The sequence below is a fragment of the Somniosus microcephalus genome, chromosome 19, assembly GCF_052327205.1.
Source record: "Somniosus microcephalus isolate GS21.2 chromosome 19, FLI_Smic_1.0, whole genome shotgun sequence".
Classification (NCBI taxonomy): domain Eukaryota; kingdom Metazoa; phylum Chordata; class Chondrichthyes; order Squaliformes; family Somniosidae; genus Somniosus; species Somniosus microcephalus.
In genome coordinates this window covers 58672881-58694481 of record NC_141005.1, presented here as the reverse complement: position 1 = coordinate 58694481, position 21601 = coordinate 58672881, and the positions used below count along the sequence as shown (strand labels likewise).

The following is a 21601-nucleotide window of genomic DNA, read 5'->3' as shown; positions in this document are numbered from 1 at the left end:
GCATAATAAGGCGCCATGCTGACCAAATCATCAAGTCATCCGAAAAGGGACAACCTACACCACCACGCTATACATCTAACGATGAAGTAGAGATACCCATATCTACCTCCGATCCGGTGATACTGGAACCCGATGAACCTGACACTGGCCTTCAAGCCAAATCAGCCTTGCCAGCAGAACCTACTACACCACCAGAAACTACTACACCCCCGAGGCGTTATCCGGACCGAGTCAGGAAGCCTCCTGAGAGACTAACTTATAATTAATTAATACAGCAATGTATATTATTTTGCATATAACATGTAATTAATAATTACTTAAAATATGATGTACTAGTTAGCTAGAAGGGGAGGAATTGTGGTGTATGTGCCTTTAAGAGCCCCAGGTGTGCGTAATGCCGGTAATTGCCACTTGGGCTATATAAGCCTGTGCATTGTGTATATCCTTTAGAACCCCCCCCCCCCCCAAAGACTTGCTTAGTAAATACCTATGAACCAACTCCTGTCTTCAGTGTCTTTATCTACACACGGACACTACATAGATGACTTACAAAATGCATTCTGCACACACCCAGACCCCAAGATCACAAATTGAAGTTATTTTCATAGTACTGAAGTGCAAGGACTGACGATCTCTAACTTGAGAGTAATTTTAAACCTTTGAGCCTCATTTTAATAGTGTCCACTACTTGTCATGATTTAAAGGTTAATTTAGTTGGGGATTAACTCAACAAATATCAAGAGAAATATTGTGCAGTTCTGCATTTATAACTCTTAGATATCAGCATGAGAGTCATTCTTGCAGCTCTTAACAAATACTTTAAGCAGCGGAAAGCATTGCACTAGCAATGGTAATACGCAAGTTCTGCTAGACCTTCTGTTCGCTGATTGGAGCATCAGCCCAGGTGATCCCAGGTAGGCTTGCGCACACGGAGCGCCCCTAGGATCTGTGGGCCACTCCGCTGCGCTCAACTCTGCAGCGTCTGACAGCAACTTTTCGTTTGGGGCCTCGTATCAGGTAAATGCGCATTCAGTTCGGATGCCGGCAGCGTAATCCTTAATTACGCCACCGACTGCAAAATCCGGGCCAGTAATTCAAAGTAGCAGACTGTGTACTGAATGCTGATTTCAACAGTGGGGATGCAGGGAGCAGGAAGAGTATGTCGAGCAGTGTATTTGGAGCAGGAAGAAAAGCGAAAGCTGACTGTATTAGTATTAATAAAATAGAAAAGACAAGAAAGTTTCCAATGGTAACAGAGCGGAGAGAAGGGTAGCATAGCAAACATCTTGGGGGTGAATTTCCCCAGGGTTCTCCTGATCTTCGGCCGGATCTTCCGGTGTAAGATTGGTAGAAGACCTGGAGGAACGGTATAAATGACCATTTATAACAACAGAAAATGCTGGAAAAACTCAGCAAGTCAGGCAACATCCGTGGAGAGAAATTTGAGTTGACGTTTCGGGTTTGACCCTTCTTCAAAACTGGAGAGAAAAGGAACTAGATCGAAGGCAGGGCTGCGATCGGATAAAAGAACCAAAAGAAGTAAAAGAGATTAGAAGCTAGACGAGATGGTAATAGGCTGTGATTAGGTGTAAAGTGTACTGGCAGGGCAAAAGATAGCTGCCAGGTGTGAGAGAGAAACAAAAGGAAAGGGGGGGGGGAAAGGAAAGGAGTGGAAAAATATAAGTGAAAATGAAATAGGGGCCGAGGTTATGATCTGAAATTGTTGAACTCGATATTGAGACCGGAAGGCTGCAGAGTGCCTAATCGGAAGATGACCATTTACATCGTTTCTCGGGGGTCTGCTGAAATTACGGCAGTAGAACCCCCGCCCCCTGCCGCTCCTCTGCAGAAATTCCAAGCACTTGTAACTTGCCCGAGAGCTGATAGAAGAGCTAGCCTAAATAGGAACAGTACTTAAGTCTTGGAAGGTCTTCAGCGTTTTAGAGAACTAAGAGTTGTTGAGTGAGAAGAGGTTTGGCATGAATGAGGAAAGCAAACTCTTTGGAGGCAGCTTTAGTAATTTGAGATTAGAGAAGATACCGAGACTAAGAGCCATCAAAGGTAACAGACAGAAAACAGAGAGTAGGGATAAACGGGTCTTTTTCAGGATGGGAGGCTGTGACTAGTGAGGTACCGCAAGGATCGGTGCTTGGGCCCCAGCTATTCACAATCTATATCAATGATTTGGATGAGGGGACCAAATATAACATTTCCAAATTTGCTGATGAAACAAAGCTAGGTGGCAGTGTCAGTTGTGAAGAGGCTTCAAGGGGATATCGACAGGCTCAGTGAGTGGGTGAGAACATGGCAGATGGAATATAATGTGGATAAATGTGAAGTTATCCACTTTGGTAGAAAAAACAGAAAGGCAGAGTATTTCATAAATGGTGAAAGATTGGGGAATGCAGATGCTCAAAGGGACCTGGGTGTCCTTGTACATGAGTCACTGAAAGTGAATGTGCAGGTGCAGCAAGCCATTAGGAAGGCAAATGGTATGCTGACCTTCATTACAAGAGGATTTGAGTACAGGAGTAAAGAAGTGTTACTCCAATTATATAGGGCCTTGGTGAGACCACACCTGGAGTACTGTGTACAATTTTGGTATCCTCCTAAGGAAGGATATACTTGCCATAGAGGGAGTGCAACAAAGGTTCACGAGATTGATTCCTGGGATGGCGGGACTGTTGTATGAGAAGAGATTGAGTAAACTAGGCCTGTATTCTCTTGAATTCAGAAGAATGAGGGGGTATCTCATTGAAGCATACACAATTGTTACAGGGCTTGATAGGGTGGATGCTGGGAGAATGTTTCCCTTGGCTGGGGAGTCTAGAACCAGGGGCCACAGCCTCAGGATAAAGGGTAGGCCATTCAGAATTGAGATGAGAAGAAATTTCTTCACACAGGGTGGTGAATCTTTGGAATTCTCTACCCCAGAGGGCTGTGGAGGCTCAGTCATTGGGTATATTCAAAACAGAAGTCGATAGATTTCTGACTAGTAAGGGCATCAAGGGATATGGCGATAGGGCCGGTGAATGGAATTGAGGCAGAAGATCAGCCATGATCTTATTGAATGGCAGAGCAGGCTCGAAGGGCCGAATGGCCTACTCCTGCTCCTATTTCTTATGTTCTTATGTAAGAAGTGGCAGTTTCTGGTTAGACTTGAGAGAAATGAAGAAACAATGCCTTTTGAAGATTTGAAAGAAACAAGATTTTCATTGTCCCATTAAAGAGCATAGAAGAGATTATGATATACAGTGTCCTCCTGTTAATTTGAAGTCATTTTTATGCTAAGAATATTTTTTAATTAAAAGGAGTATAGTGTAGTGATTCAGCCATTGCACTGCGAGAGCTGGTGCAATCTGTAAAAACTTGATGGGCATAGAATGGAATCATTGACGAAAGAGTAGATAGGGTTGGAGGTGAGTGGAGGAGGTCATTGATACAAAGAATGGACAGAGTGGGAAAAGGGCTAGAGATCTGGGGAACCCCTAAAGGGGCATCGAGGGCAGGAAAATGGAGCTGAGGTACAGATCAGCCGTGATCTAATTGAATAGCGGAGCAGGCCCGAGGGGTTGAATGGCCTACTCCTGTTCCAATGTTCTCAAGGTAATGGGAATAAGTCAAGAGGATAAGCCATCAGTTACAGCACAGACTGAATAATTTGAAAGGAAGCAACATAGCCGGGGTATGATGGTAATTTGTTTAGAAGTGCACAGTGCCTGCCCCGGTCAAGGACTGAAGATGTTCAAGGCAATTATAGATGATTTGCCAGAGTGTTCAAGAGCAGGCTTCCAGAGCTTTTCGACACAGGTAACTCGATCATCAGTGGACCAGTCATGCCGGAGATCAGGTGGCCTTATACAAGTGGCTGATAGATAATTTGAAAGTTAATATTTTTCATGTACTGTCTTCGGTAGGAATTAATCCGGCTCGGGGAATCGGTGTTAAATTAGCTAGCAGGATCATCTTAACTGCAAAAGCAAAATAAAATCGTGATAAATGGGAAAGGGTGTCTGTGGTGGGGGAGCAGTGACTGCGGGGAGCTCGACAAGAGTCTGTCCAGGGTCCCCTGCTGTTCACGCTATTCAGAAATAGGAGGGGACTTCTTGTAGTATTAGAAAATTTGTTGCTGACACCAAGCTATGGGCCCAATAGTGACGAGCACCTCAATACAATTGTATGAAATTCCATCGCCTGCTGTTTTAACAATTGCATTAGAATAGTGGGCAGGGGACTCTCATACAAAGGGCCTTAATATTACCATAGCATTATAAGCAATGGCTGGTGCATTTTAATGTACAGTAGAATGGGAAAGGCAAATCATGGACACAGTGAGGGGAAGCCCATTATCAAAAGAGGAAAAGAGCTAAACACTGCATTTTTCCAACATTCATATGTAAAAGAACATGTTTTGTGTAATAGCCAAAGAACCTCATTACTTAATGTCATGTAGCGTTCAGCTATGTTAATATTCACTGAAAATATTCATTAATAAGAATCTATTATGAACAATGGTAATCACGTACTAGGATGTACCTCAAGGGTATTTGACTATAAGTCTAAACAAGTTACTGTAAAGCTTGAAATTCTGAGATACAGTATAATTCATGAGACTGGGGACCCAAGGCTTAAGCACATTTTAAAAATATTCTGCGTGTTTAAATCTTGGGTCCCTGGTCACATGAAATTCTTTCAATCAATGGCTGTTTCCCAGGGTTACAGCATTTTAATTTTAATCAGTTGAGTGTGTGTAAAAGAAATAAAGACCTTGCACCGTTTACCACAGGACATCCCAAAGCACTTTACTGCCAATGAAGTGCATTTCAAGTGTAGTCATTGTTGTAACAGGGAAACATGGCAGCCCATTAGTGCACAGCAAGGTCCCACAAACAGCAATGAGATAAATAACAGGTAATCTGTTTTGGTGGTGTTGGTTGAGAGATAAATGTGGGCCAGAACACTAGGAAAACTCACCTGCTGTTCTTCAAATAATGCCATGGGATCTTTTACATCCACCTGAGAGGGCAGAGGGCACCTCAGTTTAACGTTGCATCTGAAAAATGGCCCCTCCGACAGTGCAGCACTCCCTCAGTACTGCACTGGAGTGTCAGCCTAGATTAGGTGCTCAAGACTCGAGTTGGGCTTGAACCCATTGCAAATCTTCTCCTAACATGGAGGAAGTTACTGTCTGCTCCAGTAACCAGCTGGTCTTAGGGCCCTCTCCTAGGCGGCTGCATATAATGACAGCACTACTCCCGGCCAGAATGGAGAAGATTGGGTAATTCCCCTGTCAATCACGCCTGGAGACTGCGCTGCTATGAGTGACTGGGATTGTTTTTACGCACATCATTTGTATTATGTAACTATTCTCCACTCACTGCGTTTTGCTGGGGAAAACTTTATGAAACTTTGCTTCAAGGGATGGAATGCTCTGGGTAGGGCATATTGCCCATGGTCTGTGTAAGGAATGGATCAAATGGCCTTATCTTGTTCCATGCTAGCTTTATGTTCTTTTTTTTTGATGCTTTAGATAGGTCACATAGTTGAGCGCTGATGGATCCCCATCAATGCTGGGACTGGCTATCCCAGTATTGTAACTCCTCCCATTAAGCTCACTCACTCTGTTCATTTCAAACCTTCAGATTCAAATTTCCCGCCCTTTATTCTAGCTGGTCAAACACTTTGTTTGAAGTCACATCATCCTCCTTTCAAAGCTGTGCAAATGCCTGTTGGCAGCAATAAATCTTTATCACCAATTGTGTTTGGTGCTTGTAACTTTTCTTCTTTCTGATTGGCTAAGTCTCTGTGGCATCCAGTGTTTTTCTGCTTTCTAATTGGTTATTTCCTTTTGCCTAAATGTTCTGATTTACCAATCACATTCTGCACCCAAAACAATGGAAGACCAATCACATTCTGCAGAAGAAAAAACAACCACCTATCAAATTCCAGAAACCAGACAGAATTCATCCAATGAGTATTGCCCTGCAAATACTGGCTGACACATTCCTGGTGACCCCCTGTAAATACTGACACACTCCCAGGGAACTCCTATAAATACTCCCAGTGACCCCCTGTAAATACTGACACACTCCCAGGGAACTCCTATAAATACTCCCAGTGACCCCCTGTAAATACTGACACACTCCCAGGGAACTCCTATAAATACTCCCAGTGACCCCCTGTAAATACTGACACACTCCCAGGGAACTCCTATAAATACTCCCAGTGACCCCCTGTAAATACTGACACACTCCCAGGGAACTCCTATAAATACTCCCAGTGACCCCCTGTAAATACTGACACACTCCCAGGGAACTCCTATAAATACTCCCAGTGACCCCCTGTAAATACTGACACACTCCCAGGGAACTCCTATAAATACTCCCAGTGACCCCCTGTAAATACTGACACACTCCCAGGGAACTCCTATAAATACTCCCAGTGACCCCCTGTAAATACTGACACACTCCCAGGGAACTCCTATAAATACTCCCAGTGACCCCCTGTAAATACTGACACACTCCCAGGGAACTCCTATAAATACTCCCAGTGACCCCCTGTAAATACTGACACACTCCCAGGGAACTCCTATAAATACTCCCAGTGACCCCCTGTAAATACTGACACACTCCCAGGGAACTCCTATAAATACTCCCAGTGACCCCCTGTAAATACTGACACACTCCCAGGGAACTCCTATAAATACTCCCAGTGACCCCCTGCAGATACTGACACACTCCCAGGGAACTCCTATAAATACTCCCAGTGACCCCCTGCAGATACTGACACGTTCTCAGGGACCGTTGACCTAACTTTTGAAAGACAAACTACATCAAATAAAGCCGTGCTATCAATGCAAAAAAAATGTTTTTTAATCAATACAGCAAGAGAATCAGCATGAGCAGGAAAGTACATAAATCTGCTGACAGACGGAGGGAAATATGATGATCTTGCAGACTATCTGGGATCCTCTCGCATAACAGATTAGATCTAGTGTGCCGTCCCTCCTCCACCGCTGTATGGTCTGATCCAACACTGAAAGAATGGCGAGGTACTGGGTGGCTGTGGAACTGTACCCAATGAGAGCTCAAGCCTTTAGGAGTGGAGAAAAAAGGGAAACTATTGCAGGGGGGAAATACAGGTAGACTACCCTTTATCCGGACTTCCGAAAACCGAAACCCTCTAAAAACCGAAGGTTTTTTCGTTCAGCGTAAGTCGTGCGTACGAACGAAAAAACCTTCGGTTTTTAGAGGGTTCCAGTTTTGGAAGTTCGGATAAAGGGTAAGTCGTGCGCACGACCCCCCGCCGACCCCCCCGCCGGCCCCGACAACCGCCGACCCCGCCAGCCCCGACAACCGCCGACCCCCCCGCGGACCCCACCGGCCCCGACAACCGCCGACCCTGCCAGCCCCGACAACCGCCGACCCCCCCGGCCCCGACAACCGCCGACCCCCCCGGCCCCGACAACTGCCGACCCCGCCAGCCCCGACAACCACCGACCCCCCCGCGGACCCCGCCGGCCCCGACAACCGCCGACCCCGCCGGCCCCGACAACCGCCGACCCCCCCGCGGACCCCGCCGGCCCCGACAACCGCCGACCCCGACAACCGCCGACCCCCCCGCGGACCCCGCCGGCCCCGACAACCGCCGACCCCCCCGCCGGCCCCGACCCCCGCCGACCCCGACTGACTTACGCTGAGCGTCAGCGTAAGTCGTGCGCACGACCCCCCGCCGACCCCCCCCCCGCCAACCCCCCCGCCGACCCACCTTCCGAAATCCGAAATTCTCCTTTATCCGAAACTCGGCTGGTCCCGAGGTTTTCGGATAAAGGATAGTCTACCTGTAGTAATATTCACAAACACCTAACAAATTGGGCAGACACAGGAACAACATAAGACGGTGTATTTTCTTATACAAGATGTAGAACAATATATATGCAAAGTATTTTCAAATAATAGACAAATCTATGATCAATGCACAATGATGAATTTCAAGGTATGTATATACTGATGTTTTAACACGCTACAATGCCCTTGTCATTCATAACTGCTTAAATTGAACTAATTGAATTTCAGAATATTGTAAGTAGCTACATTATTTAATTCTTACATTTCTTAAAAGTAAACATACGTCCCTTGACATTCTAGAAATGTACTTAAAAATTTCAACTGAGGGAGCGCTGCACTGTCGGAGATGCCATCTTTTGGATGAGACGTTAAACCAAGGCCCCGTTTGTTCTCTCAGGTGGACGTTTAAGATCCCACAACACTTTCCGAGCAAGTTAGTTCTCCCCGGTGTCTTGGCCAATATTTATCCCTCAACCAACACCACCAAAAGGAGATAATCTGGTCATTTATCGCATTGCTGTTTGTGGAAACTTACTGTACACTAATTGGCTATTGTATTTATACATTATAACAGTTACTATACTTCAAAAGTACTTCATCGGCTGTAAAGCATTTTGGGATGTCCTGAGGTCGTGAAAGGCGCTATATAAAAGCAAGTTTCTTTCTTTCTCGCTTCAAAGCAGAGTGTCTGGATTATAAAAGAAAAACACAGCAAGTCCCACAAACAGCAATATGATAATGACCAGATCATCTGTTTTTGTTATGTTGGTTGAGGGATAAGTATTGGCCAGGACACCAGGAATAACTTCCCTGCTCTTCTTCGAAATAGTGCCATGGGATCTTTTACGTCCACCTGAGAGCAGATGGGGCCTCGGTTTAACGTCTCATCCGAAAGACGGCACCTCTGACAGTGCAGCACTCCCTCAGTAATGCACTGGAGTGTCAGCCTAGCTTTATGTGCTCAGGTCCACAGCCTCCTGACTCAGAGGCGATTGTGCTACCAACTGAGCCACAGCTGACACATAGCTGGGAAAGGCCCGTGCAGGTCCACTGTTTCTGAATAAAAATCTTGATTACCTGCATCAAGTTCACTTCAGCATGTTGAGCTTTACATGTGGCAATTTGTAAAGTACACATCCTAGGATTCTTGAAGATCTGCACCATTCACCCATACCATCCAGCAGTCAAGGAATTAGACTTTCAATAATGCTAAGTGTAGTGTATGTACCTTTAAGAGAGAACTACTTTTACAGCTCCTGTATACTGTAGTACCAGTAGTGACCACACCTGTATATAAGCCTTGAGCATGCCTCTGTACTGTACCCTCCTCCAGTAAACACCTGTTGATTGTTAAGTTACAGCCTCCGTCTAGTTATTGGAAAACATCATACTTAAAGAATCACGGATTCAACAGTGGCGACGAGGTCGATTCGAATCTACCTGCAACTCTGCATTTCCTTTCAAGGATTCGCTCCAGGAGGGCGGTGGAAGAAAGTCGAGGCCAGAAGCACGGGCGTCGACCACGAGCAACCGCCCAGTCATCCAGCAGAGAGTGAACATCGCAGGGGAGGCTGTTGAGAGCTGGGCTTGGTTCCCCAGCCACGACGATCCAGCAACAGACTGGCAACAGGTACAGCGCAGACCCTTCCGGACAGCGGCGGCTGGAGCCGACCGACGGCACAGAAAAGGCCGAGCAGCGTCGACGGGGTAAGAGAGAGGGTGAAGCGCACAGGGCACAGCCGGGGGTTGAAAACCGAGCGGCGTCGAGGAAAAACAAAAAAAAGAGAGAGGGTAAATCAGCAGCCGGGTTCAGGACCGAGCGGCGGCAAGGGGAGAGGCGCACAGGAGAACGCGCAGAGCACAGCCAGGGCTCAAGGGCTGAACAGCGTCCGCGGGGGAAAGAAAGGAAGCGCGGGAGATGCCATTGAGCCACGGAGAAGAAGGGAGAGCGCGGGAGACGCCATTTTAAAAGCCGCATCGGAGAAGAAGGGCGAGCGTGGGAAGAAAGGAAAGTGCGGGAGACGCCATTTTGTGCCAGCGGAGAAGAAGGGAGAGCGCGGGAGACGCCATTTTAGACAGTTTAATCACACCCAGGGATGCCGAAGAGTGACAGTATCACTGCGTTCGACAATGAAGTCGAAGATTGGGCGACATATGTGGAACGCATTGAGGTGTACTGCAGGGCGAATGAAGTGCCAGATGCTAGGAAAGCACTGGTTTTGTTAAATTGCATGGGTGCAAAAACTTATGGCTTACTGCGAAACCTAATAACCCCAGAGAAGCCAGTGGATAAGAATTTCGAAAGCATAGTGGAAATCCTGCAGGACCACTTAAACCCCACACCGCTGCTGATAGCAGAAAGATTTAAGTTCCACAAAAGGAACCAGCATAAAGACGAAAGTAATGCTGAGTACTTAACGGAACTGCGCAAGCTATCGAAACACTGCCAGTTTGGATTGGGACTAGCAGATACGTTCAGGGACAAGTTTGTGTGTGGGCTTCAAAGTGAAGGAACCCAGAAATGGCTTCTATCAGAAAAGGATCTTACGCTGGACAAGGTTTTCAGCATGGCAGTATCACACGAAGCAGCCGCACGGGGCGCTGCAGAGATACAACGGAGACCACAAGAATATGGCACCAACGAAATGTCATATGGAGCAGGGAAGTGTTATCGCTGCGGCAGAACAACACATGACCAGAAGGATTGTTGGTTCAAGGACCAAGTGTGCAGACAGTGTGGAAAAGCAGGACACATAGCAAGAGTCTGCAGGTCAGGGAAGAAAACCAGCAGCAAGAAATCTCCACAGGAGAAGTACAAAAAGGTACACAAGGTGATGGACAGTAGTTCAGACGAACAGAAAAGTGATACAGACTCCAGAAGCAAGGAGCTGGGGTGTCTGAAACTACATAAGGTAATCAAAATGGAGGATCACCAGACTATCTGGGTCATGCTCAAGATAGATGAAGTCCAAATGAAAATGGAATTGGACACAGGATCAGCCCTAACGGTCATAAACCAAAGGGACTACAAGCGGCTATTTTCACATATACCCTTGAAAGCTACGGAGATTGTCTTGAAGACGTACACGGGGCAAAAAGTCTACCCCAAAGGAAAAATAAGGGTGAACATGATATACAAAGGCCAGAAAATACCTAAAATGGACCTATATGTATTGCCAGATGGAGGACCACCACTACTAGGACGTGAATGGATCCGGAAGATACAATTAGATTGGCATTCCATACAGGCACTGAAGGTTGACGCCAAAAAGGATGACGATGTCACACCTGGACAACTGTCAAAAATGCTAACTGACGCACAAGAAGTGTTCCAGGAGGGACTCGGAACACTAAAAGGCATAACAGCAACGATTAAAATAGAGGAAAATGCAAGCCCAAAGTTTTTTAAGGCCAGACCTGTGCCTTATGCGATCCGACCAGCCGTCGAAGCAGAGCTGGAAGGGTTGGAACGTTCAGGAGTACTGTCCAAAGTAGACTGGAGCGAGTGGGCTACACCCATCATTCCTGTAATGAAGAGTTCGTTGAGTAATACGCCTGGGGAACCAAAGAAGGTCCGCATTTGTGGGGATTTTAAGGTGACAGTGAACCCAGTCCTTCACATGGTACAATATCCGCTTCCACGGATTGAGGATATTTTCGCCTCGCTATCTGGAGGTAAACGCTTCACCAAAATTGATCTGGCCCAGGCGTACTTGCAAATGGAGGTAGAAGAAGCCTCGAAACAATACCTCACGATCAACACTCATAAAGGTCTCTACCAATACAACCGGCTGGTGTTCGGGGTAGCATCGGCTCCAGCTATCTGGCAAAGGGCAATGGATCAAGTCCTGCAAGGGATTCCAGGGACCCAGTGTTATTTGGACGACATCCTGGTCACGGGCGAAAATGACAGTGATCACCTCGCCAACCTGGAGAAGGTGCTCAATAGATTAAAGGAATATGGGCTACGAGCTAATCGCCACAAGTGCGAGTTTTTCCAGAAGCAGATCTCGTATTGTGGCCACATTATTGATGAAGAGGGGTTACATAAGTCCCCTGAAAAGATTGAGGCAGTAGTCAAGGCTCCAGCACCGGAAAATGTGTCACAACTGAGGTCGTTCCTCGGGCTGGTAAACTACTACCATAAGTTCTTACCAAATTTGTCTACAGTATTACACCCACTGAACACCCTACTGCAAACAGGGGTACCATGGAAGTGGAATGACGAATGTAAACGAGCTTTCCAGAAGTGCAAAGAATTGATCACATCAAAAGAGGTGTTGGCCCATTTCAACCCAGCACTACCAATTCGGTTGGCATGTGATGCATCACCCTATGGTATTGGAGCGGTGCTGTCGCACAAATTCCAGACGGGTTGGAGAGGCCAGTAGCCTTTGCGTCTCGGTCACTAACCTCAGCCGAGTGCAACTACGCCCAGATCGACAGGGAGGCCCTCAGCCTAGTATGGGGAGTAAAAAAATTCAACCACTATCTGCATGGGCAGAAGTTCACCTTGCTGACTGACCACCAACCACTTGTCTCCATCTTTAATCCGGTGATGACTGCACAACGGCTACAAAGATGGTCACTTTTTCTAGGGGCGAACCAATCTGAAATAGAGTATAAGGGCACGAAACAGCATGGAAACACTGATGGGTTATCACGCCTGCCACTGCCTACGGTGGAGGAAGCACCAGCAGTGGACCCTATCGAAATATTTTATTCGTCGATAATTGAACGATTGCCAGTAACTAACGCGGATATAGAGAAGGAGACCCGCAATGATCCGACACTGTCTCGGGTGTATGATTTGACGGTGAAGGGATGGCCAACACATGGCGACTCACTGTTGCCAGCATTCTCATCCAGAAGAGAACAGCTGTCAGTATGCCAGGGGACAGTGATGTGTGGATCCCGAGTGGTAATTCCACCCAAGTTAAGGGAGAGAGTGCTCAATGAGCTTCACGAAGGTCATCTGGGAGGGGTGAAAATGAAAAGCCTTGCTAGGGCTTTTGTGTGGTGGCCGGGGATCGATCAACAAATCGAGGACCTAACAAAGAGCTGCTCAGGATGCCAGAAGGTCCAAAATGCACCACCACATGCCCCTCTACACCCATGGGAGTGGCCCTCCTCTCCATGGCAACGGGTGCATATTGATTTTGCTGGTCCATTCATGGACTCAATGTTCTTAATAGCAGTGGATGCGCACTCGAAATGGCCTGAGGTGATCAAAATATCCTCAACCACTACAGAGCAAACGATTGCAGTCCTACGGACCATATTTGTCAGGAACGGCTTGCCAGAGCAGATTTGCTCTGATAACGGACCACAGTTTGTGTCCGAAGAGTTTCGGAAATTTATGAGAAGGAATGGGGTAAGGCATTACACATCCGCCCCGTATCATCCAGCCACAAATGGATTGGCTGAGAGGTTCGTACAAACCTTTAAAAAGGCGATAAGGGCCATGTGCGATGATGAAATTCAACTACAGCATAAGGTGGACAATTTCCTGTTAGCCTACAGAAATGCGACACATGCAGTTAACAACCAGACCCCGGCCATGATGTTCTTTAACCGAAGGTTGAGATCTCGTCTGGATTTGCTCAAACCAAATGTGCGAAGAAATGTTGAGGATAAGCAATTCCAGCACATCAATGAGAAGCCGACAAGGAGCTTCAATGTAGGACAACCAGTCTTGGCCCGCGACTACCGAACAGAGAAATGGCAACCCGGAACGATATGCACACGGCAGGGGCCATTAATGTACACAGTGGATGTCGGGGAGAACATTGTGAGATGCCACGTCGACCAGATCCTAGCATCACAGAAACGGGTCAACCCCATGTCTCGCGTACCTGGGGATGAACCCGACAACAGTAGCAGCGGAAACTGATGAACTAACCGACGAAAAGGGGCCAGAATCGCCTCCGCACCAAGAACAAGAACCTCAGGAAAGGCGCTATCCAGAAAGGATCAGGAAGCCGCCCCAAAGACTGAATCTATAAATGGACTATTTCAGTTTAATGTGCATGTTAAAGTGTTAACTGTTATTTGAATGTTATGGGTACTGTTAATCTAAAAGGGGAGGAATTGTAGTGTATGTACCTTTAAGAGAGAACTACTTTTACAGCTCCTGTATACTGTAGTACCGGCAGTGACCACACCTGTATATAAGTCTTGAGCATGCCTCTGTACTGTTAGTCTTTGGACTACCCTCCTCCAGTAAACACCTGTTGATTGTTAAGTTACAGCCTCTGTCTAGTTATTGGAAAACATCGTACTTAAAGAATCACGGATTCAACACTAAGAAGACTCAGTGACTCGATACCTAGTTTGTTGAGATGTTGCCCCTATCGCCAGTGACACAGCAAATCCACCAGAAGAATTTCCAGACTCGCTCTTTGAGAACTTATATTTTTATGGATTAACCCTGTACACATGTGTTGTACCTGTGAACATTGCTCTTTGTTACTGTGTAGTATATCTGGGACATTGTGTCTCTAGAGCTTCACTCCAAGGCCTCCATTTTATTATTTTATCAAATTAAATTTACCCTAATTTAAAACAAACTTTAAAAGTAATTTCTGTTATCTGATATATAATCTGATACATGTTGAGGGAACATGATTCCTAACTCCAAATTATTCTCATTACCGTGTCTTGTTGGTGATAACGTGTGTGTGGAGGTGACGGGCATTTCTATAGCAAGCACCAAAAGGTTATGGATTTGCATAATCTACCCCTTTTAATTCAAAGTCACTTACTTCAAATTATTTAATAATTCACATTTTAGCACCAAACCTCCACCTTGCCATGTTATTTATGCTGTTCCATTCAAATTGCTGGATAATGCAATATTTCATTACCAAAAAAATGAGAGTCATCAAGAGTAGACTCTCCGTTCACAATCCCAAATGTGACTTTGCCTTATTATCCGTTTGCTTTGTAACTGCGTGGTTAGGATTGGTGTATGAGTTTCTCTGGGCATCGTGAAGCACGCCATAACAGTACTGAAGATTTATTTCCTTTCGTATGTGTAGCCTGACTAGGAATACTGAGTGGAGAGAAATCTCACACCGTGGGCAGAGGGATTCACAATCCGCTCCTCGCCCATGTGGCTCGGTATATTGGAAGATTTGGTGAGTTTTGCAGGTGTGGGAGCTTTGCACTCAGGCACAGTGACATTCCGCACAGCACCGCAGCCTCCAGCAGCTACTCCATAAAGTTTGCAGAACATTGGTAAACATCATGCTAATGATTCCGTCTTTGATCGATGTTGCGTCGATAGCTGCCTCGTCACTGACGCCCAGTCATATCTTGAAGTGTGGAGATGGAAGTGCATCACCACTTATACCAATCAGTGTGAAGAGGACAGAGCGAGAGAGAGAGACAGAGCTGGATTCCCCGAATGATCATTAAAGTCACTTCATCTCAGCCTCTAAATCCAGCTCAAAATCCGTCGCTCGTCACCACAATAATTCATTAGTTTGCCTGGTGGGGCACTAATCCTCACTGGATTACACGTCCACCGCCTCATCTCCATCCAACACACAGACAGCTCCAGCAAACCGACCACCTCAAGAGTGTGACTTCCAGAGCAGCTCGCTTCCTTTGTAGGAGAGATTTGATGGGACTGTTTCTGGGCGGAATCAACCCTTGCGCGACCACCTGGGAGGGAAGATGGGGAATTGTGTTAAGTCACCACTCAGGGGTCTGTCTAAAAAGGTATGTCGCACAGTTTGCAACAATTGTTTCTTTTTTGTGTGGTAACATCTAAATACTGTGCAAGTGGCGTTTCAGTATTGTTACAAGGCTGTGTGTGCAGCCTAATGCACAGGGCGATGATCATTAAGCTGAGAGACCATCCTTGGACTTGTAACAAGGCAACTATCTCGAGTTTTATTGGAGTAAAAGTGCTTCGTGAAATCTAAATGCATTTTAAAATCGTGACTGCGCCCTGTAAAGTATTGCTTTGTGTTCTAACTGAACTCGCCTTGGAGCAGTCGGCTCGCTGCTGTGCACGTGTCCTATTCCCCGAAGTACGGTTGCAAATAAAAAGGTATCTATTCAACAGCATGTCTGCATTGCTAAACAATATTCTGTGCAGACTCTAAGTACAGTATTCTGTGCAGATTCTAAGTACAGTATTCTGTGCAGATTCTAAGTACAGTATTCTGTGCAGATTCGAAGTACAGTACTGCATTGCATGTATATCGAAAGGTAAAAAAAAGCTTGTGAGAACTTTTTAGCTCAATTTTAACCCAAAGTAAAAAAGCAAAGGCCATGCATGTGAGCCTTTTTTTAAAAAATGATCAGCATTTTGCTTTTTGAAAAAAAGAGAAATGAATGTCCAGCCGGCTGGGTTCTAATCTATTTTATGTGTGCTGATGATTGGGGTGCGAAAGATTCGGCATGAGGAGAAAAACAGCTACAAAGTAGTCAGGACGAGCGAGGATGCAGTGGGAGCAGGAGCAGCAGCAGCGTCCCCTGCAGACAGTGACTACCAGGAGCCCCTGTTCGCCCTCGCTCACAACTGTGCGCTCATGCACAATCTCCTGGGGCCAGCCTGCATATTCCTCAGGAAAGGATTCGCAGAGAGGCAGGCTGTACGTAAGTCTTAACTGGAAATTATGCATCCATCAGAAGATCTGTCTCTCCATTTCTCCCAACATTTCATTCAGAGTCCCTGCCGCAACCTGCCCCCTCCCTCCCTAGTTCCTCCCCATCCTGATCTGTCTGGGCTGTGTGAACAATCTAAGCTTATTTGCAACAGGCAGATTAAATATTGAGAATTTTTGCAGGTAAAAAAGCTTGTTTTTTTTTAATACAATTTTTCACAAATCGCTTTTTTTTAAACATTAAAAAGCAGAGCACACTCGAATATGGCATGTTTAAAGCTTTCCCCACAGTGCATATATAAAAGGACCGTCCGTCTGTCTGGACTTAACTCAAAAGTTATAGAGCGTACCTACACATATGTTATATCAAAAGAAAGCTTATGATTAGGGGAGTGTCATAGGCGTATTTACTTTTTGGTCAGACAAAAATTGTTCGGACAGTATACAAAAAACTTTCAAAAAACAGACAAAATCCGCTCATTAGCGGTTGACCAATCCTACCGCTCATTAGCGTTGAGTGACGTGATGGTTGACCAATCCTACGGGGGAAGCGCGCTGCGTCACGGGGGGCGGTTCATGGCATTTGTGGGCGGGGCCTAATCCTTCAAACTGCCGTTAGTGCAGGAGCTGAGCTGAGGTGAGTGGCGGCCATTAAGGACGGCCGGGCCTGAAGCTAAAAAAATGGTAATGGAGGTGAGGAAATTGTTGATCCATTAGTATTAATTCAGGAATTTCTCTCTCTCTCTCTCCTTTCCCCCCTCTCTCTCTCTCTCCCCCCCCCCTCTCTCTCTCACCCTCGCGGCCATCAGGGGTCAGCCCGACCGAGAGACTCGGCGCCATTCCCTCCTTCCTCCCCGCCCAGCGAGGTGAGCGGTGGCACACAGTGGCTCCGTGGGTGGGGCCTAATCCTGCAGCCTGCCGTTAGTGCCTCACAAAATGGCGGCCGCCCTTCTTCACCCGCAAAATCTCCCTCCGGCTCTCACCTTTTAGCGGGGCAGAGGCTGCTTTAAATTAGACTCTTCATCTCTTTTGTTTTTCTTTTCTCTGGCCGGCTGCGCGGGAAAACAGACAACCACGCGGCCTGAGAGACAGCAAACGGGGGAGCAGCGGCGGCGGGCCGCAGCGGCAGCTGAGCTCGGGTGAGCGGCGGCGGGCTGCAGCGGGAGCTGAGCGCGGGTGAGTCGGGCCGGGCCTGAGGCTGTATGCCGCGCGCGGGGGCTCAGCTTCACCGGAGCGGCAGGGGTCCATCGGGCTGGGCCTGAGGCGCTAGGCCACGCACGGAGGCTCGGGTCGGAGCGGGAGCTCAGCTCAGGTGAGTCAGGCCGGGCCTGAGGTACTAGGGAGGGGGAGGGAGGGAGAGAGAGGAGAGGAGGGAGAGACAGGGGGAGGGGGAGAGAGGGAGGGAGGGGAGAGGGAGAGAGAGGGAGGGAGAGAGAGAGCGGGGAGGGAGGGAGAGAGAGGGGCAGGGAGAGAGAGGGGGGGAGAGAGATGGTGAGGGAGGGAAAGAGTGAAGGGGTGGGAGAGGGAGGGAGAGCTCGCCTTCTTCCTTCGGCCGCCGCAATTCAAGCTTCCCGCCGACCTCACAAAATGGCGGCCGCCCTTCTTCACCCGCCGGGCTCTGAGTCCAGCCCCTTCCCCGGGGTGTCTTCCTCTCTTCTCTATCTCCTTCCCTCTCTCTCTCTCTCTCTCTCCTTCCCTCTCTCTCTGTCTCTCCTTCCCCCTCTCTCTTTCCCTCTCTCTCTCCTTCCCAGACAGACAGACAGACAAACTAATTTATATATATAAAAATTATTTATACTTTTTTCATAACAACATGCCCTCAAAAAACCCTCGGCACCGCCGGGCACTCCAGCTAGTTTAGTATAAAGTACTGCCTCTCTTCCTTTCATTACCTCTCACCCACAGTCCAGGACATCCTTTGCTTTAATTTTCCTGTACTTTTTTTGGGGGGGGGGAGGGTGGGAGGGACAGTTACATTTAACTTAAGGGAGTAGTGGCCAAAAGTATCATTTTAATAACCAATTAGCCAAAAAAATCTTGAAGCAAGATCTGACTTTTATTAGCAAGAAAAAGCAGCATTGAAATGTCATGCTTGGCGCGACGACCCGACCCAGCAATAAATGTACATGGTTCTAGTGCCGTGACTGGCTCCCCGCTTACTCGCTCCACAGTCGCTACATCTGCCAGCCATGGTCCCCACCAGTTTCCTCTTCCTTTCAACCAGCTAACCTCGCAATAGGGGCTCAAGCCTCCCAGCAGACGCCAGCTCAGAGGAGCCTGAATCCCACCTCAAGGCACTCAGTGGGCGTTTTTAACTTTCACTGGATCAATGCTTAATCTTCACTGATCCCTCAGCAGCTTTAATCCTCTTCTCACATTCTGTGCATCTTTTCAAATAAAATGAGGTTAATTTTAAGGGCTGAAGACTCCTCAGAATTGTCTGCCATCCAGAACTTTCCAGGTGCTGAGGGGCCTGCTACGTGCTTCCATCATTTGCTGTTCTTACTGCAGATTACCTGCGCTTGGAAGAGTTTTTAAAAAAACATATTATATATATATATAAAATGCCCCATGTATTCATCTAACCACTTAAACAAAGGGTTTCCCAATGTAAGTCATCACTCGCCATAGTCACTGCGGTGTATGAGAATCTGGTCTGGATGACATAATTTCGTCAACTTTCATCGGTGTCACTTTTGTGTGTTTTGTGCAGGACTGGGACAGTTAAAGGGACATTGTCTTTTTGGGGCATTGCAAGCAAGTGGCACACAAGCCTTTCCTAACATGGGGCTGCTCGCATCACTGTCTTGTAGTATTTGCATATGCAGGAGGGGAAAAACTTGCCAAACATTTTTTTTTGTCAAGACAGTGCCCCTTTAAAATACCATTTATTTAGATTTAGATGTTTTTGGGTGAGATTTCCTTGTGCCACAGGCTGGGTTTTCTGTGTAGAAGGGAATTTACCGTAAGATCGTAGGAGGTTGTCCTGTGATCTTCAGCCCCACAGAAATCAATCGACAGAAAAGTATGAGCGAAGCGCCCACGAGTTTCCAATAAGTTGCCGATGGAAAATTGCAGCCTTCCTGTCTCTGTTCAAGGGTGGGGCAGGGTCGAGAATTTCCTGGTTGCCAAGTGTCTTCAAAAGGGACATGTTAACACCTGACCATCAGTGAAATTCCTGCCCTACGTGTTCTCATTCACAATGGGAGACCTGTTTCTATTTGGCCCCTTGCTCTCTCTCTCCCTCAATGTTTAATCTCATCTCCCCGGAATCCTAATACACACAGCTAATCAGCCGAGGAACCGTAAGCTTGGATCATTGATATTTGTGTGTGCTGGTTTAAACAAGGATACTGTTACTTGAGACCCAGGCCATGTCAGGGAGCAGTTTTCCTTAGTTTGGTCCTGTTGGTATAATAACCAGGACCGTGATCCCAACTCAACCAACCTGTCAAAGAAGGGTGTCCCATTTAAAAAGATATATATTTAAAAATTAATCTGAAGTATTACTTTTGTAGCCCCAGCGAGCAGAGGCCAGAATTCCTGGGGGTAATTCTAAGCGAACTCGCCGGGCGGGACACCCACAGGATCGGGCGGAACAGTGGTTTAACACCCCGCCCAATATTACTCTCCAATGACTTCAGTGGGCGAGGGCTAAAACCAGCGTTGTACCCAATCCCGTCACCTTCCCAATGGATGGGTTAGCTTAAAATTGCCCCAGTCTCTGATTGCTGGGTTGATATCCAGCGGGGTACTCGCACTGGCAGCGGAGCGGCTCCCTCCTGCCGCCGAGCCCTCCCTCCCCCCGCCGCCCCTCCCCCCACCCCAATCGTGGCCCCAGCGAGCAGGCGACCACAGCTCCGCCCTCTGAATACTGGGCTAACATCCAGCGGGGGTACTGGTGTCCGACGGAGATGGAGTTATGGCCCTACTTCCCTCCCCAACCCCCCACCATTGTATCTAGCTGTAGTAGTTGGTCCTCCTGGTAGGGGGTTGTGAGTCAGGCTAAGGTTTAAAAAAAAAAGGGACTTTGTTACAGAAACGACGCCGATCACAAGCTTTGGCAGTCGTGTCTTCAGCTGCCTAGGCCCTAAGCTCTGGAATTCCCTCCCTAAACCTCTCCGCCTCTCTACCTCTCTTTCCTCCTTTAAGACGCCCCTTAAAACCTACGTCTTTGACCAAGCTTTTGGTCACCTGTCCTAATAGCTCCTTATGTGGCTCGGTGTCAAATTTTGTTTGATTACGCTCCTGTGAAGCGCCTTGAGATGTTTTACTGTGTTAAAGGCGCTATATAATTGCAAGTTGTTGTTGTTGTAGTTGATCTGCTGGATCTGAAAGCAGTGGGTTGCCTCGTGCTGCTCCACACAGAAGAGAAGAAAAAGATTCGTTTTGTCGCCTCACCAGTTTGTTCATTTTGCGTGCCGGAGGTCTGAAGGTCTGAGCTGAATGGAGCTGTGTGCTCCTGCTCATCTCCTGCCTGAACTGGTTTCCCAGGCTGCATGTTGTACAGCATTTGCTATTTTATCATCCACTTCATCTAACCCGATGGTGGGAGGTGGAACAGTTTGTCTTCAAGAGGATGGATATCTTAATTAATAAAGTTGTATTTTTTTTAAAGCACTTTCATTTGGACTGTACTTTCGAACCATACAATCAATGGATGCAGCTCCTTCAGTTGTACGACTATAACTGAATCGAAACAAGAATATAATTGTACAAACGATAATATTTTACAAAAGGCTGTTAGCTTTGCAAAAAGATGATCGGTACGATTGATTCATAGCATTCAGTCAGCTGATCAGTAAACCCGGGCAATGTGAACAATGTGGGGCAGATTTTGCAAATGCGTGCATCTGACTCATGCATTAGTCAGAATATCAGGCACGGAGTTTAATGCACAGCTCACAGCCTCCCCGATTTATCGTGCATTTATGTTGTTAATGTGGAAAATCTACTTACCTTGGAGTCTGAACACTGATTATAGGTCTGAATGGAAGAGTTGTGTGTGTGAGCAGGGACATAACAATGTGCAGCTCAGTTCACCTGCTCAAACACATTCCACTGCTCCACTTCTCGTATTCTTCAACCACTGTCTCTGACAAAGATCTGTTTGTTTCCTCTTCGAGCTTGCCAACA

The 21601-nt window shown here is 47.0% G+C and overlaps 1 protein-coding gene across 3 annotated transcripts in view; it reads left to right on the top strand.

The window, feature by feature from the left end:
- Window positions 1-21601, top strand: part of cabp1a (calcium binding protein 1a) — a 143841-nt gene that overhangs the window by 84636 nt on the left and 37604 nt on the right. Inside the window, exon 1 of one of the 3 annotated variants that reach the window (XM_085961844.1) lies at window positions 16242-16453. The exons of 1 other annotated variant lie outside the window; for it this stretch is intronic. In XM_085961844.1, coding sequence (XP_085817970.1) covers window positions 16391-16453 — 63 coding nt within the window. In that variant the 5' untranslated portion in view covers window positions 16242-16390. Of the gene's footprint in view, window positions 1-16241; window positions 16458-21601 lie in introns of those variants that run through there. One more of the 3 variants, XM_085961843.1, reaches the window with a different exon arrangement.